Genomic DNA, 15,286 nt, shown 5'->3' with positions numbered 1-15,286 from the left:
CGTAGTCCCTATGTCCACTTGGCCAGGGACAACTTCAGTGTCTCCAGGCTTCTGTGGAAGAAGATCATTTTGAAAAAGTGACAGAGAGAGAGTGGGGTTGCAAGGGAAGTGGCAAAGGTTAGGCAAAGGGCTAGGAAGAAAGTTCAACCTGGTGGAGGACAGAGGATACGTTAGATCTAGATGGTCAGGGAAGGGAAAGGGAAGTAGTCTGGAGGAAGTACTGGGAAGTACAAGAGCCCTGGGAACGCTGACAACTCACTGGTGACATGACCAGCAATAAAGGGGTGATGTAAGAGGTCTGGCCAGGACAGTCGCTGCCGGGGGTCTTTGGTGAGCAGTCCCTGCAGGAAGTTCTACAGAGAGAAAAAATAGTCCATCAGTCATTCTTTCCCTTCCCTTAAGTCTCTCTCTAACTTATCAGCAGAACTGGCAAACCAAGAATCCCATATCCATTCTCACAGCAGATGGGCTGCTCTTGATCATGCCCTCTGAAAACTTTGTTCAGGTCCCATTTTCCTGGCCGAAATCATGGACAGACCACTGTTTCACCTCCTAGGGACAGGACCCTAAATCCTGCTCACAGACATTTTGTAACCCCAGAAGTAAAAACAAATTTTAATGCACCAACTTCGTAAAGAAGGGAGAAAAAACACTGGGAGAAAGAGATGTCACCTTCATAATGATCTTCAGACAGCAAACATTCAAAGAACTCCCAAACTATTCACACTGCCCTCCCTTTGACGATGGTTTGTTTGTGGCTGGGTAGGAACAGATGCATTTTTGGTAAAAAGCACACTCACATGCACAAGTAATTGTGTGAAGGTGTGTTTGGGAGTACTCAAAAACAGAAATCTTTTTGCAAGTCTTCAGAGGTGGAGAGATAGGGAGACAGTCTCTGAAAAGGATATACCATAACAGAAATCTTTGGGGAAATCCTCAACTTGGCCTCAAATAGGAACAGAGGTACTAGTAGATTATGATCACTGTTCTAAAACAAAGTGATCTGTACAACTATGGATCTTGCTGGAGATACCTGTGTATCTGCCCATAGGGAGAATAAATATCCTATGCACACCTCCTCCACTTAAGGTTCCTTCATTTAGATTATTCTTGACAATTATTTGGGCCCCCTCAACTCAACAGGGGAGGAATTTGTTGTTCCTTTTCATCTCAGATAAAGCAAAGCTGTAATGAGGTTTCACTCTGGCAGAAGACTGCATTTAAATTCCATTGAAGATCTATAATCTTGCCCCACATAAAATAAAAGAAGGTTGGGTGCAGTGGCTCATGCCTGTAATCCTAACTCTTTACAAATTGAGATAGGAAGATTGCTTGAGGCCAGACGTTTGAGACAAGCCTGGGCAACATGGTGAGACCCTGTCTCTAAAAAATTTTTTTTTAATTTAATTAATTAAAAAAGAAATAGAGGCCAGGCACAATGGCTCACGCCTGTAATCCCAGCACTTTAGGAGGCCAACGTGGGCGGATCATGAGGTCGGGAGATTGAGACCATCCTGGCTAACAGGGTGAAATCCCGTCTCTACTAAAAATTACAAAAAATTAGCTGGGTGTGGTGGCGGGCACCTGTAGTCCCAGCTACTAGGGAGGCTGAGGCAGGAGAATGGCATGAACCCAGGAGGTAGAGCTTGCAGTGAGCTGAGATTGCACCACTGCACTCCAGTCTGGGGAATATAGCAAGACTCCATCTCAAAAAAAAAGAAATAGAAAAGAAGTCCAACTCCTCTCCAACTCTCTTCCCTCCTCCGGCCTACTGACTTAGTCATAATGAGTAGGCACCACCTCTATCATCTGCTCCTAATCACTGAACCAACTCCACCAGCTCTCACCATTCTGATAGCTTTAGACTGAAAGCTATGTAGACAACACCTAGAATGTGAACATTGCATCTGACAGGAAATAAGTGGAATAGATGGCATGCAAGAGGACCAGTATCTATCTCTGGTATCTTCCAATTACCTTTTCATTGTAATAAAGCATAGCCTGGCTCGAACTGGAGTTACCATTCTCAGGTTTGGCAAACTTTAGAACACCCTCCCAGAATAAGACCCTGCAGTAGAAAAGCAAGGCTGCCTGGCCCAGCTCCAGCATTGATATGGTTTGGATTTGTGTCCCCATCCAAATCTCATGTTGAATTGTAATCCAAAATGTTGGAGGAGGGGCCTGGTAGGAGGTGACTGGATCGTGGGGGAGGACTTCCCCCTTGCTGTTCTCATGATAGTGAGTGAATTTTCACGAGATCTGGCTGTTTAAAAGTATGTAGCACTGGCTGGGCATGGTGGCTCAAGCCTATGATCCCAGCACTTTAGGAGGCCGAAGCAGGCGGATCACTTGATGTTGGGAGTTCGATACCAGCTTGACCAACATAGAGAAACCCCGTCTCTACTAAAAATACAAAATTAGCTGGGCATGGTGGTGCATGCTTGTAATCCCAGCTACTTGGGAGGCGGAGGCAGGAGAATCACTAGAAACCAGGAAGCGGAGGTTGTGGTAAGCTGAGATTGCACCATTGCACTCCAGACTGGACAAGAGCAAAACTCTGTCTCAGGCTGGGAGCGGTAGCTCATGCCTGTAATCCCAGCACTTTGGGAGGCCAAGGCAGGCGAGTCACGAGGTCAGGAGATCGAGACCATCCTGACCAACACGGTGAAACCCTGTCTCTCCTAAAAAATACAAAAAAATTAGCTGGTTGTGGTGGCGGGCACCTGTAATCCCAGCTACTTGGGAGGCTGAGGCAGGAGAACGGCACGAACCTGGGAGGTGGAGAATGCAGTGAGCCGAGATCACGCCACTGCACTCCAGCCTGGGCGACAGAGCAAGACTCCGTCTCAAAAAAAAAAAAAAAAACTCTGTCTCAAAAAAAAAAAACAGTGTGTAGCACCTTTCCCTTCTCTCTCTTCCTCCTGATCTGCCACATAAGACATGCCTGTTTCCCCTTTGCTTTCCATCACGATAGTAAGTTTCCTGAGGCTTCCGCAGCCATCCTTCCTGTACAGGTTATGGAGCTGTGAGCCAACTAAACCTCTTTTCTTTATAAATTACCCAGTTTCAGGTAGTTCTGTATAGCAATGCGAGAACAGACTAACATAGCCATTAATTCAGTAACTGCAAAGTCCCGACTCAGCTCTGGAAAAGGATTTTGGAAAAAGGAACAGAGGTAGAGGGAGACAGATTTCTAATGTAAAAGCCATCTCCCTTTCAATATTCATTACCTTAAAGCAGGGACTGATGGTTGAGGGCCAGCGCACAGGGTCCTTGAGAATGAGGCTGACCAGCTGAAAGATGCTTGTAGCATAGAAGGGAGGAGTGCCTACTGCCAGTTCATACAGTATGCAGCCAACAGACCAGAGGTCAGCTGTGTGGTCATATGGTCGTTCCTCCACCAGCTCTGGAGACATATAGAGTGGTGTGCCTTTGATGGACGTCAGCACCATTGTGTTGGTGCTCATAGCCCGGGCAAATCTGCAGAAGATAACGGGATGGATATGGAAAGAGAAAAGATATTCTAAACCTGGTCACTACTACCTAACATAGAGATATTCCAAACCGGAGCAGCGGGAGCACCTTTGATTAGGTTCTAGAAGACCCAGCAGAAGTCCCAATCTCCAGCTCTGGTTCTAAAATGAGGCGCAAATAAGTCAAGAGTATGGTCTAAGATTCCCTGTGGGGCCGGACGCAGTGGAGTAATCCTAGCACTTTGGGAGGCCGAGGTGGGCAGATCACCTGAAGTCAGGAGTTCGAGATCAGCCTCACCAACATGGAGAGAAACCCCGTCTCTACTAAAAACACAAAATTAGCCAGGCGTGGTGGCACACGCCTGTAATCCCAGCTACTCTGGAGGTTGAGGCAGTCGAATTGCTTGAACCCGGGAGGCAGAAGTTGCGGTGAGCGGAGATCATGCCATTGCACTCCAGCCTGGGTAACAAGAGTGAAACGCCTTCAAAAACAAATTAAAAAAAAAAAAAAAAAGATACCCTGTGGAACTGGAAGCATAGATGGATGCCAGAATCTTTACCCAAAGTCACAGAGCTTGATGCCACCACCCTTGGCAAGGAGGATGTTCTGAGGTTTCATATCTCGGTGTAGGATGCGGTGGGAATGCAGATAGTACAGGGCTGATACCAACTGAGCAGCAATGGCCTGAACCTAGAGGTTAAAGAGGTGAGAGAAAGAAAAAAAAGGTTAGAAGCAGCAGCTGGCTGACAAATCCAAAAACTTCTCCTAATATTACTGCTAATCTTTTCTTCCTTCCCTTTCTCGCAGAGCTTCACACTATTCCTTTCTTAGTTATTGTTCCCCTTGTTTAATCCTTCTTTCATTTGCTCATTCATTCATTCAAGAAAAATTTATTGAATCTCATTTACTATCTGCTTGACCATGGGCAAACTAAGGTGACAATCTATATACTGACACCATCTACCCTGGTGGATTATTGTAAGGATTGAGTTAAAGCATGCAAAATAATACTCAGAATGGTGCCTGGCACATAGTAAATATTCAATACACATTACCTGTTATTAAATAAAACAAAATGCCTTTTTTCAAGAAAAGTAGTCAGACAAACAATCAAGACAGATAAAACAAATATGGTGATTAGGCATGGTGGCTCACGCCTGTAATCCCAGCACTTTGGGAGGCTGAGGCGGGCAGATCACCTGAGGCCAGGAGTTCGAGACCAGCCTGGCCAGCATGGTAAAACCCCATCTCTACTAAAAGTACAAAATTAGCTGGGCATGGTGGCACATGCTATAATCCCGGCTACTGGGGAGGCTAAGGCATGATAATTGCTTGAACCTAGGAGGCGGAGGTTGTTGTGAGCCAAGATCCTGCCACTGCACTCCAGCCTGGGCAACAAAGCAAGACTCCATCTCAAAAAATAAAATTCAATTAAAAATAAAATAATAAAAAAAAGATTACTTACAAATAGTGGTGAGTGCTTAGAAGGAAAGGGAATGCTGCAATAATGAATCCCAAGGGGGGCCTACTTGCTTGAGTACAGAGAAACCCCTAGAATAAATGTGGCTGGAGGATATGTGTAACAAAATCCCACTGCTAACCACTATGTCCTGGTGCCAAATCCTGACTCACCACAACCTTTATTCTTACTGCCCTCTTTCTGGTACCATTTCACTGGTCCTTCTTCCCTAAAGGTATCTAATAACAACAATGTTAATAGCAACTATTCAAACACATTACATGACTTATCACTCTTCACCATAGACTTATCAGGCAAACATGATTATTATCTTCATTTTACAAATGAGGAAACTAAGCACAAAGAAATTAAAGTAACTTGTCCAAGCAGACCCAGCTAGGAAGGTGCAGAGCCAAGCTTCCTACTCAGATATTTTGGCTCTAATGTTTATATAATTTACTCCCACACCACACTGCCTCTATATACCTAGACTCTTACATTCTTCTCAGAAGTCTGAGAAGAAATGGAGACTCTCAGTGTCCTTAGCTTGCTCTATCAGTTCCTAACCTGGAGAGAGGTTGGTGGTGGGAAGTTGAAGGCAGGAAGCATACCTGGTCTTCGGGAAGTTTTCCATCATCTTCTAGAATCTGAAAGAGCTCTCCCTCAGCATAGTCTGTCACCACCACCACCTACAGAGAGAAGGCAGTGGCACTGATGGCTCCAGATTCATATATTCTGAGGTTGGGAAATTCCTGGAACCCTTGTGCTTGGGGAGACAGGGCCCAAAACTGTCAAAGCACACCTCTTTGTCAGTTTCAAAGCTGTCAAGCATATGCACAATGTTGGGATGCCGCAGACCCCGCATTATTTCAATCTCTCGTTGCAAATTCCTCAGCTCCTTCTCTGAGCGCCCCAATTTTGGGATGAACTTCAGGGCCACGACCTGTCAGTGGTAAGGTGAAAAGTTAATGCCTAATCACACTACTGAAAAGAGCCAGAATTTCAGACTTAATCTCAGAGCTCCAGAAGTCAGACTTTAGAGTGTTTGAGTAACTCTTATTATTTCTGTCAGTCTCCCGCTTCCATTTTCTCCATGGTACCCTGGCCTTATCCAGGCTTTCCCCACTCCTCATCCCAGGAGGAAACAGCATGGGCAAAACATCTCACCTTCTAGGAGAAGTGTTCTGATTTGACCAAAGCAGTCAAGATGAGATTTAGGGGAAAGGAAAGGAAAAAAAATTAAGAGGAAATAATAGAGTTCAAGTGGTTTACCTCTTACTACATGGTGTGCTAGAGACTAATAATAATAATATTTGTTGTTTACTAAGAGCCAGGCACTGTACTGATTTAATGTGACAACATACTTAATCTCAACATACTTGCCATCAATCAGTTGCTGTTCTTATCCCCATTCTAGAGATGAGGAAATTGAGACATAGAGAAGTTAAGTAATTTGTCCATAATTCTAGGGTTAGAAAGCGGTAGAGATGGAACTTATACCCAAATAATACAACTTCAGAGCTTATACTCCATAAGAAGTATGAGAGAGTCAATGCCTTAGGAATATAAACTGGTATACATACATCCCTTCTAGACCCATTTTCCACTGGAGTTGGGGGTACCAAATCCCACCCAAAAGGTATCCCTCTTTGTACAATACCTGAGCACTGTATTTTCTTCGACCCTTGTACACCCTCCCAAAAGAGCCTTCTCCAATCATCTCCAACACGTGGTACTTTTCCATGACAGAGGTTTCAGAATCTCTTAGAAGGAAAAAGGTAGAGACGGTGAAGAGCTATAGATCCAGGGACAATTCCACAACATCTGGGAGGCCTAGTTGGGGCATGGGAAAGGAAAAATGTTAGCCACCTTGCCTTTTCTCTTTTTCACAAAGACCAAGCCTCAAAAAACATGGGAGGGTAGAATGATGCAAAGATGATGCGATCTTGGAACAAACACAGCATCTCTTTGTAGTTCCTCTCCACTTTCAGCCTCCTGTCCCCAACCCGGCCCCATGCCCACCTGACACCTGGTCCCCCTTCTCCCTCACCCAGCTTGGCCCACTCGACCCTGCTCTCTTAACCTAGCATCGCCCACCCAACCCTGCTCCTTCGAGTCTCCCCCAAGTTCCTGCCACTCCCAGATTCCTCAGCACCTGCTCTCAGACCCCCTGGTCCATGCGCTTCGCAAGCCAGGGTCCCTCTCTCATCCCCAGCCTAGGAGATCCAAGCTCCTCAGGCCCAGGGACGGATTCCCTGGCCTTTAGCCCCATATCTTCTGGCTGCCTGCATACGTTGCCTGACTTACAATTCTTCTCCACCCGCCCCTCTCGCCAGTCTCTTTTGGCTCCCTTTCTAACAATTTCACTCGCTAGAACTGGTGAGAAGTTCAGAGGACAAAGGCGCTCAGAGGTGTGGGAGGGACGGCGGACCACACATGGGCACTTCCTGGGACGCATCCGAACTGCCTCTGGGCCATCAGGCCTGGCTAAGGACCCGGAGTCTGCGGTTGCCTAGAAACGACGCTAGCTGCCCACCCCTCTTAGTTTTCCGCCTCCGACTTCCCTAAGGGCATTTCCGGTTCCGGCTGCGGGCCGGTGAAGACATGGCGGCGTCTGCGTCTGCAGCTGCAGGGGAGGAGGACTGGTAACTTCGGGGGCATGGGCTTTGGCTGACAGTCTGGATCTAGTCCAGAGGCCTAGCAGCTGTCGCAGACGGTCCGTACGGCGGGCGTGTGGGGTGGAGCGAAGGATGAGGGATGGCAGAGATGCTGACATCTCCTCTGGGAGATCTTCTAGACTGGGGAACGGGAGGGTGGAGGGGCGCTGATCTGAGTGAGAAGAGACTGGGTCTGCGCCCGCCAGACCAGTTCAGGCCTCGCCTTATCCGGTTCGATCCCCTTTCCTCCAGCTTCACGCTATCCCTTTCTATGCTCCTCAAATGAATTTTCTCAGGGGCTTTGGGGGATGCCTGCCCGTCAGACCTCCCCATCTCCCTTTCGCCTCTCAGAACTAGTGCCCTCCAGTTCGGTACCCCTTTCTCCTTGAATCAGCGTTTTTCCGCCGACGCTTTCCTCAACCTTCTCTCTCCCACACAGCACTAGTGAGGACTATTGTCTGAATAAAGCTTTACACCTCACATAAAGTCCCTCTAGTCCTTCTCTCAGGCATTCTTAACTAAAGACTAGAACATGGAAGGACTCTGGGATTTGGAAGTAGGATCAATGTGGGTTAACTCCGCATTTTATTAGCTGTGTGATGCTGACCAGGCCATCTAGCTTCTGTGAGTCAGTGTCCTCAGCTGTAAAAACAAAGTGGGTGTGGTATTTACCTCAGAATAGTTGAGAGGATCACGATGGATTTGTAATATACTTAAGTCTGTTTTTTTGTTTTGTTTTGTTTTGTTTTTTGAGACAGAGTCTCACTGTCGCCCACGCTGGAGTGCGGTGGTGCGATTATGGCTCACTGCAGCCTCAACCTCCCCAGGCTCAGGTGATCCTCCTGCCTCAGCCTTCCAAGTAGCTGAGGCTACAGGTGTGTGCCACCATGCCCAGCTAATTTTGTATTTTTTGTAGAGACAGAGTTTTGCCATGTTGGCCAGGCCAGTCTTGAACCCCTGGGTTCAAGTGATCCTCCCACCTCAGCCTCCCAAGGTGCTGGAATTACAGGCGTGAGCCACCACACCCGGCCTCCTTTTCATTAATAACTGAGGTGCAGGCACCTGGGAAGATTAGATGAGCCCCAAAGAAGTAAAGTGATTTGCCAAAAGGTGGAAAATTGCGACTAGAAATCCACATCTATCTGACTCCACACCTTAGATTCTTTATACTAGGACATTCTTCAGTCCCCTCTCCCCCATTTTGTTGTCACCACCTTACCAGCATCCCATCCAGGACCCACATAACTAGGGTAGGCAAAGTATTGAAGGGCCACTTGACTGAGGCTACACCTCAGTGTTACATTGGTTCAGGGAGCCCTGCTAGTACTGGCCTTTATTAAGACTATCTAGACTACTGGTTTTCAAAGTGTTCAGGGAAACTTTTTCTTTTCTTTTTTTAAGAGACGGAGTCTTACTTTGTCACCCAGGCTGGAGTACAGTGGCAAGATCATGGCTCATTACAGACTCAACCTCCTGGGCTCCAGCGATTCTTCTGCCTCAGCCTCCCAAGTAGCTGGGACCACTGTGTCCAGCTAATTTTTTATTTTCTGTAGAGATAGTCTCGCTTTGTTGCCCAGGCTGGTCTCGAACTCCTGGCCTCAAGTGATCCTCCCACCTCAGCCTCCCAAAGTGCTGGGATAACTTATAGTTGACCTGTTCAGGGGAACTTTTAAGATTCAGGGGAGACACCTTGAGCCATGGAGAGAACAACAGTGAGTGCAGCAGCCTGTAGTGCTGTGAGACTCCCATCCCATGTCAGCCAAAACTACACTATTTTCTGTGAGGTGTAAAGCTTTGTATTTTATATTTTGAAGTTTCTGCCTAAGACTTAACAACAACTGACATAAGTCATGCTGGAGCAGCCTTACTCTTAGAATGAAGAGAGAGCAGTATGAGAAAGGAAAGTATGCATTTTTCCATGTATCACCTGGTAGAGCTGTAGACACAAACTGATCACTCAGCTTCAATTTCAATACAACTACTGTTTCTATGCTTAAGCATGTGTGTCCTCTGATTTACATCGGAACATGGATGCTAACCTCAACAGGCTGATCTAGATCAACTAGACAGCCAGGGTCATAAATACATCCAGAGTACTCTACTACCTCCCTCCTTCCCTCTTCCTTCTAAGGGAGAAGGTTATATACAGACAGGAAGAAAAAGAGGATGTAGACTAGCTACTATAGCCCAGATACTATTAGGTACTTTATATAAACAAATCACCTTTTATCCTCATAGTAACCCTAGAGAGTAGGTGTTATCATCTATATGTGATAGACAGGATAACTTAAGCTTACAGAGAGGTCACTTCCCAGATCGCATAGCTTGTAAGTGATTGGTACCTGTTACTAACTCCGAGGCTGCTGGCTTTTCCATTACAACACAGCCTTTACACCACCCTAGACCTGTTGTGTTGAGGTTGCTATCTCCTTTAAGAAGGCTTAGGGTGACTGGTGTTAAAAGTGTATGTAGACAGTAGCCAAGGCACTGGGATCCACACTGGACATTGATGTAGGGAAAGGCTGGAGTAATATTGGTAACGTTAATGCTAGTAAATGGGTGCCATACCTCTAGACCAGAAAGTCAGCCACTAAGGGGAATGAAACTTAAACAGGGAGTCAGGAAACCCGACTCTGGGCCCAGTTCTACCTATGTTAAGCCTTGGTTAGTCATTTTATTTTTCTGGAATCCACTTCTTCATCTCTTGGCAGAAATAATGCTTAAAATTCTGATTTTTGTGCCTCCTATTTGGCCAGTTGAAAACTTAAGGTAACATTTTCCTTGTTTTTAAGGAGTTTAGCAGGAAAATGCATTCTGGTAGATTGCCATTTTTCTACAAAGCCCGCGTTTATTGGTCTTAGCAGGCTTCCACAGGGAGAGTTGTAATGGAAAGTCAGTCTACTCCTGTCTCTCTAGGGTCCTTCCCTCTGAAGTTGAAGTGTTGGAGTCCATCTATCTGGATGAACTACAGGTGATTAAAGGAAATGGCAGGTATGTATTCAACCAGCGGTGGGCAGGAGTCCCCCTAGTAATGAGGAGAGGTTCTATGCCGAATCTGGGTCTTAAGACAGTGTAAGCCTTGATTCAGAGATAATATTTCTCTTGTGTAGACAAAAGCTATTCCTTTAATCCTACCCCAAAAGAAAGAGTCCAATGTGTACTTTCTTTGCCCACTTTACTGTCTCAACCCCATCCTCCCCAGCCCCCAAGTCCTTACACAGTCACATCTGCGTTTCCACTTGATCCACCTGCAGAACTTCACCGTGGGAGATCTACATCACTTTGCATCCTGCCACTGCAGAGGACCAGGATTCACAGTATGTCTGCTTCACTCTGGTGCTTCAGGTCCCAGCAGAGGTGAAGCCCCTACTCTGTGGCAGCAAAGGGAGGAAGGGGAGAGTCCCTGGGGTGGATCAGTTCAGCAGTAACTTGTTATTTGCCCCCACTAGTATCCCCATGAGGTGCCACAGATATCTATCCGAAATCCCCGAGGACTTTCAGATGAACAGATCCACACGTAAGTTGAACCTGTCAAACAGGGAAAGCTCAGCTACAGCTTTGCCCAGTGACGGAAATGGGCAGGCCTAATATGTGGTTTGCCCTCTTCCTCCAGGATCTTACAAGCGCTAGGCCATGTGGCCAAGGCCGGGCTGGGCGCAGCCATGCTCTATGAACTCATTGAGGTAAGAGGTGCGCTAGTCTGGGATATGTTCTTTCCTTCGAGCTAGAGCAGTTTCTAGCTGTAAAAGGGAAACCATGGGCCTAGAATCTTAAATAGATCTGGAATCATTAAGTAAGACCTAAATTAATCCAGAGAAATGAGACTCTTCTATTTGAGAAACTTCCCGAAAGACACTGCTTAGTGAAACAACCCACATGAAGCAACACCTGGAGCTCCAATATACACGGAAAACTTCTGCTGTTTGAGATTAAAAATATAAAGTACAGTCTTATTTTCCTCTAGTTTATTTATTTTTTATTTTTATTTTATTTATTTATTTATTTTTTTGAGACAGTCTTAGTCTGTCATCCAGGCTGGAGTGCAGTGGTGTGATCTCAGCTCACTGCAACCTCTGCCTCCCAGGTTCAAGTGATTCTCCTGCCTCAGCTTCCCAAATAGCTAGGATTACAGGCATGTACCACCACACCCAGCTAATTTTGTATTTTTAGTAGAGATGGGGTTTCTCCTTGTTGGCCAGGCTAGTCTTGAACTCCTGACTTCAGATAATCCACCTGCCTTGGCCACCCAAAGTGCTGGGATTATAGGCATGAGCCACCATGCCCAGCCTCTCCTAGTTTAAATTTTTAAGAAAAATGTTCAGAATAGAATGAAGGTGGGTGGCCGAGAGTCAAAGAGAGTGGGTTTGATAGGCCACTGTAGCAGTCCTAGGTCAGGCCTCCACAATGCAGCCTTGGACTTTGTAGAATTCCAGAGTACACTATTAGCTGTTCAAATAACAATTCAAATGCATAGTTCACAGCCCAACTCAATGCCTTGTGAATTTTCTGTCCATTCGGGTTGTCCATGCTTTGACATGCTTTCTGAAAGCTGACTTAGAACAAACTCATTGCCCCATGGGGGAATGATATTGAAGGGGACTAATCAAGAAAGGCCTCCCAGAAGATGAGTTTTAATTGAACATTTTTTTCTCTCAAGGTGTATTATTTTCATCTCCAAGATATATTAAAAGTGACTTAATGAAAGGAAAAACAATTAGGTTGAATTTTGAAACCAGGAAGATCAAATTTTGGGGGAGGGGCAGAGACGTGGAGAAGGATTGATTCCCGGCAGAGGTAGCATCACCAAGACAGAAATGCATAAACACAAGGTAACAAACTGGCCTGGTAGGAGCCAAGTCCAGCCAGTCACTCCTAGGAGTAGTAGACAGGCCTTGCTCACCATTCTTCCCCCTAACCCCCTGTTTAATCAGTGTCTTCTCTCCTCAGAAAGGGAAGGAAATTCTCACAGATAACAACATCCCTCATGGCCAGTGTGTCATCTGCCTCTATGGTTTCCAGGTGGGTTTCTCTCTTGGGACCTGGCATTCTGCTTGGGACCAAGATGAGGGCTGTGAGAGAGCTCTGACTTAGTGCCCTATATCTGCCTTCCCTCTAGGAGAAGGAGGCCTTTACCAAAACACCCTGTTACCACTACTTCCACTGCCACTGCCTTGCTCGGTACATCCAGCACATGGAGCAAGAGCTGAAGGCACAAGGACAGGAGCAGGAACAGGAACGGCAGCATGCTGCAACCAAACAGGTAGACCTTACCAGACCTGCACACTCATCTGACACCCTTAGGCACAGCCTTTCACAACCTTTCCATCCCTCCACTCCAGTGGCTCTTCACCTTTTTAGGGTCATAGATAACCTTGAGATTAATGAACTCTTACCTCTGTCCAGAACAAAGGGCATCCTTTTATTTTTTATTTATTTATTTTTTTTTTTGAGATGGGGTGTCACTCTGCCACCCAGGCTGGAGTGCAGTAGTGCAATCTCGGCTCACTGCATCCTCCGCCTCCTGGGTTCAAGCACTCGGCTCACTGCAACCTCTGCCTCCTGGGTTCAAGCAATCCTCCTGCCTCAGCCTCCTGAGTAGCTGGGATTATAGGCATGAGCCACCATGCCCAGCTAATTTTTGTATTTTCAGTAGAGATGGGGTTTCACCATGTTGGCCAGGCTGGTCTCAAACTCATGACCTCAAGTGATCTGCCCGCCGTGGCCTCCCAAAGTGCTGGGGTTACAGGCACGAGCCACCGTGCCTGGCCAGGGCATCCTTCTATACACTTACATATTGCATGCAGTTTCAGGGGGTTCCCAGATCTCTAGTTAGACAACCCGTGCTCTGTCCCAACTCACTGCTGAACCAGTGTCCCTGTGCCCTTTAGTCCCAGCCCTCTGCAGATTAGGTTGGCTGATGGGTCAGCACCAGGGGACATCCTGGGCTGTGACACAGGCATATGATTTTTCCTCTTTTTTAGAAGGAAGTCGGTGTGCAGTGTCCAGTGTGCAGAGAGCCCCTCGTTTATGATCTTGCCTCGCTGAAAGCAGCCCCTGAACCCCAACAGCCCATGGTAAGGGGTCTTTCTTCCAGTCTGAGCCAGGAGTAATGGCATTTTCTAAAGAGTAAGGAATGGCATCTTGTCTGTGTCACATGGGATCTCTGAAATTGGGCTTGAACTGCCTAGGACCTCTCTGCAAAGCCACATCCCCCACTGGTGGGAGCCTAAGACTCTGGGAGCCCAGACCTGAGGGGCAAAACCAGTGCAGATCTCCTGAGGCAGCCTCGGAGGAGTAGGGATTTGAGTCTGCCTTCTGCTGTTCATTATTTCCTCTCTGCCATTCTTCCTTCCAGGAGCTGTACCAGCCCAGTGCAGAGAGCTTGCGCCAGCAAGAAGAACGCAAGCGGCTCTACCAGAGGCAGCAGGAACGGGGGGGAATCATTGACCTTGAGGCTGAGCGAAACCGTTACTTCATCAGCCTTCAGCAGGTGAGGGAAGGGTTTCCCAGTTGTCCCGTAATGCCACCAGCCTTCCTACAAACCCCAATCGGCCATGGCCCCAGAGTGAGCTTTGTTCTAACCACAGAGATGATAGGCTGATCATGGTCAGCCCAGATAGTAGGAGAGGGGCCTGTAGTTCCCTGCCTCGAGGAGCTGCATCTCCCTCACTGCATCTTGTCACTTCTTTCTAGCCTCCTACCCCTGCGGAACCTGAGTCAGCTGTAGATGTCTCCAAAGGATCCCAACCACCCAGCACCCTTGCAGCAGAACTGCCCACCTCATCAGCTGTCCAGTCCACCTTGCCAACTCCTCTGCCTGTGGCAACCCAGTACATGTGTGAGAAGATTCCAGGGGCTGGGTCAAATCAGCAAAGGTTGGGCGAAACCCAGAAAGCTATGCTAGATCCCCCCAAGCCCAGTCGAGGTCCCTGGCGACAGCCCGAACGGAGGCACCCGAAGGGAGGGGAGTGCCACGCCCCTAAAGGTACCCGTGACACCCAGGAACTGCCACCTCCTGAGGGGCCCCTCAAGGAGCCCATGGACCTAAAGCCAGAACCCCATAGCCAAGGAGTTGAAGGTCCTCCACAAGAGAAGGGGCCTGGCAGCTGGCAGGGCCCCCCACCCCGCAGGACTCGGGACTGTGTTCGCTGGGAGCGCTCTAAAGGCCGGACACCGGGTTCTTCCTACCCCCGCCTGCCTCGGGGCCAGGGAGCATACCGGCCTGGTACTCGGAGGGAGCCCCTGGGCCTGGAATCTGAGGATGGTTCCTAGCAGGACTTGTGGGGGACAGGGAATTGGGGATGGGAGGGGGGTAATAAAGGTATTTGGCCTTGTTTGGCTTTCTTTGCTCAGCAGCACCTAGCCTGTGAGGAATGGCTCTTTTTCTCAATTCCTAGTAAGACTGGGGTGTGGCAGAGCAGTCCCCAACTTCACTCTGAAGTCTATTCTCCAAAGAGCTGGGTAGAGGGTCTGACATCTCAGCAGCTAGTATAGTGGGTTTCAGGGAAAACTAGTGGGATGTCATTAACAACCCATTGTGTACACATCCACGCCTGTCCATTATTTATATACATAGAATGCCTTTAGGTAGAGGAATTTAGTTTCCCGTTTTGTGTCTCATCTCTTTATCTTAGGCTGTGCCCCATCATTTGTGTGTCTGGTTGCCTGGCTGATCCCTATAAGCACCTGTGTGTTG

General features: G+C 47.4%; 2 protein-coding genes across 10 annotated transcripts in view; one reads left to right on the top strand and one right to left on the bottom strand.

The window, feature by feature from the left end:
- The window catches only part of LOC105481225 (serine/threonine kinase 36), a 30,614-nt gene extending 23,141 nt beyond the window's left edge, over positions 1-7,473 (bottom strand). The window contains exons 1-8 of one of the 9 annotated variants that reach the window (XM_071073380.1): positions 7,293-7,473; positions 6,803-6,878; positions 6,594-6,696; positions 5,736-5,876; positions 5,545-5,622; positions 4,034-4,164; positions 3,231-3,480; positions 260-353 (exon numbers count right to left, since the gene is read on the bottom strand). In XM_071073380.1, coding sequence (XP_070929481.1) covers positions 260-353; positions 3,231-3,480; positions 4,034-4,164; positions 5,545-5,622; positions 5,736-5,876; positions 6,594-6,677 — 778 coding nt within the window. In that variant the 5' untranslated portion in view covers positions 6,678-6,696; positions 6,803-6,878; positions 7,293-7,473. The other 8 variants (XM_011740646.2, XM_011740642.3, XM_011740643.3 and 5 more) reach the window with 8 other exon arrangements.
- Positions 7,474-7,483: 10 nt separating this feature from the next.
- Positions 7,484-14,955, top strand: LOC105481227 (ring finger protein 25). The gene is made up of 10 exons (XM_011740648.2): positions 7,484-7,578; positions 10,507-10,581; positions 10,845-10,947; positions 11,040-11,107; positions 11,204-11,273; positions 12,538-12,609; positions 12,707-12,850; positions 13,572-13,664; positions 13,946-14,080; positions 14,284-14,955. Exons 1-10 carry the CDS (start codon positions 7,538-7,540, stop codon positions 14,860-14,862), a joined length of 1,380 nt encoding a protein of 459 aa, XP_011738950.1. The 5' UTR covers positions 7,484-7,537; the 3' UTR covers positions 14,863-14,955.
- Positions 14,956-15,286: the final 331 nt, after the last annotated feature.

The sequence above is a fragment of the Macaca nemestrina genome, chromosome 11 (assembly GCF_043159975.1).
Source record: "Macaca nemestrina isolate mMacNem1 chromosome 11, mMacNem.hap1, whole genome shotgun sequence".
In the NCBI taxonomy this organism is placed as follows: Eukaryota; Metazoa; Chordata; class Mammalia; order Primates; family Cercopithecidae; genus Macaca; species Macaca nemestrina.
Note: the sequence above shows the minus strand (reverse complement) of the source record. Positions and strands in the feature narration are given on the sequence as shown.

Coding starts and splice junctions, on each gene's coding strand:
- LOC105481227 (XM_011740648.2), top strand. CDS start 7,538: ATGGCGGCGTCTGCGTCTGCAGCTGCAGGGGAGGAGGACTG. Junction 10,948..11,039: donor TGCTTCAGGTCCCAGCAGAG/GTGAAGCCCCTA, acceptor TGCCCCCACTAG/TATCCCCATGAGGTGCCACA. Junction 12,851..13,571: donor AGCATGCTGCAACCAAACAG/GTAGACCTTACC, acceptor CCTCTTTTTTAG/AAGGAAGTCGGTGTGCAGTG.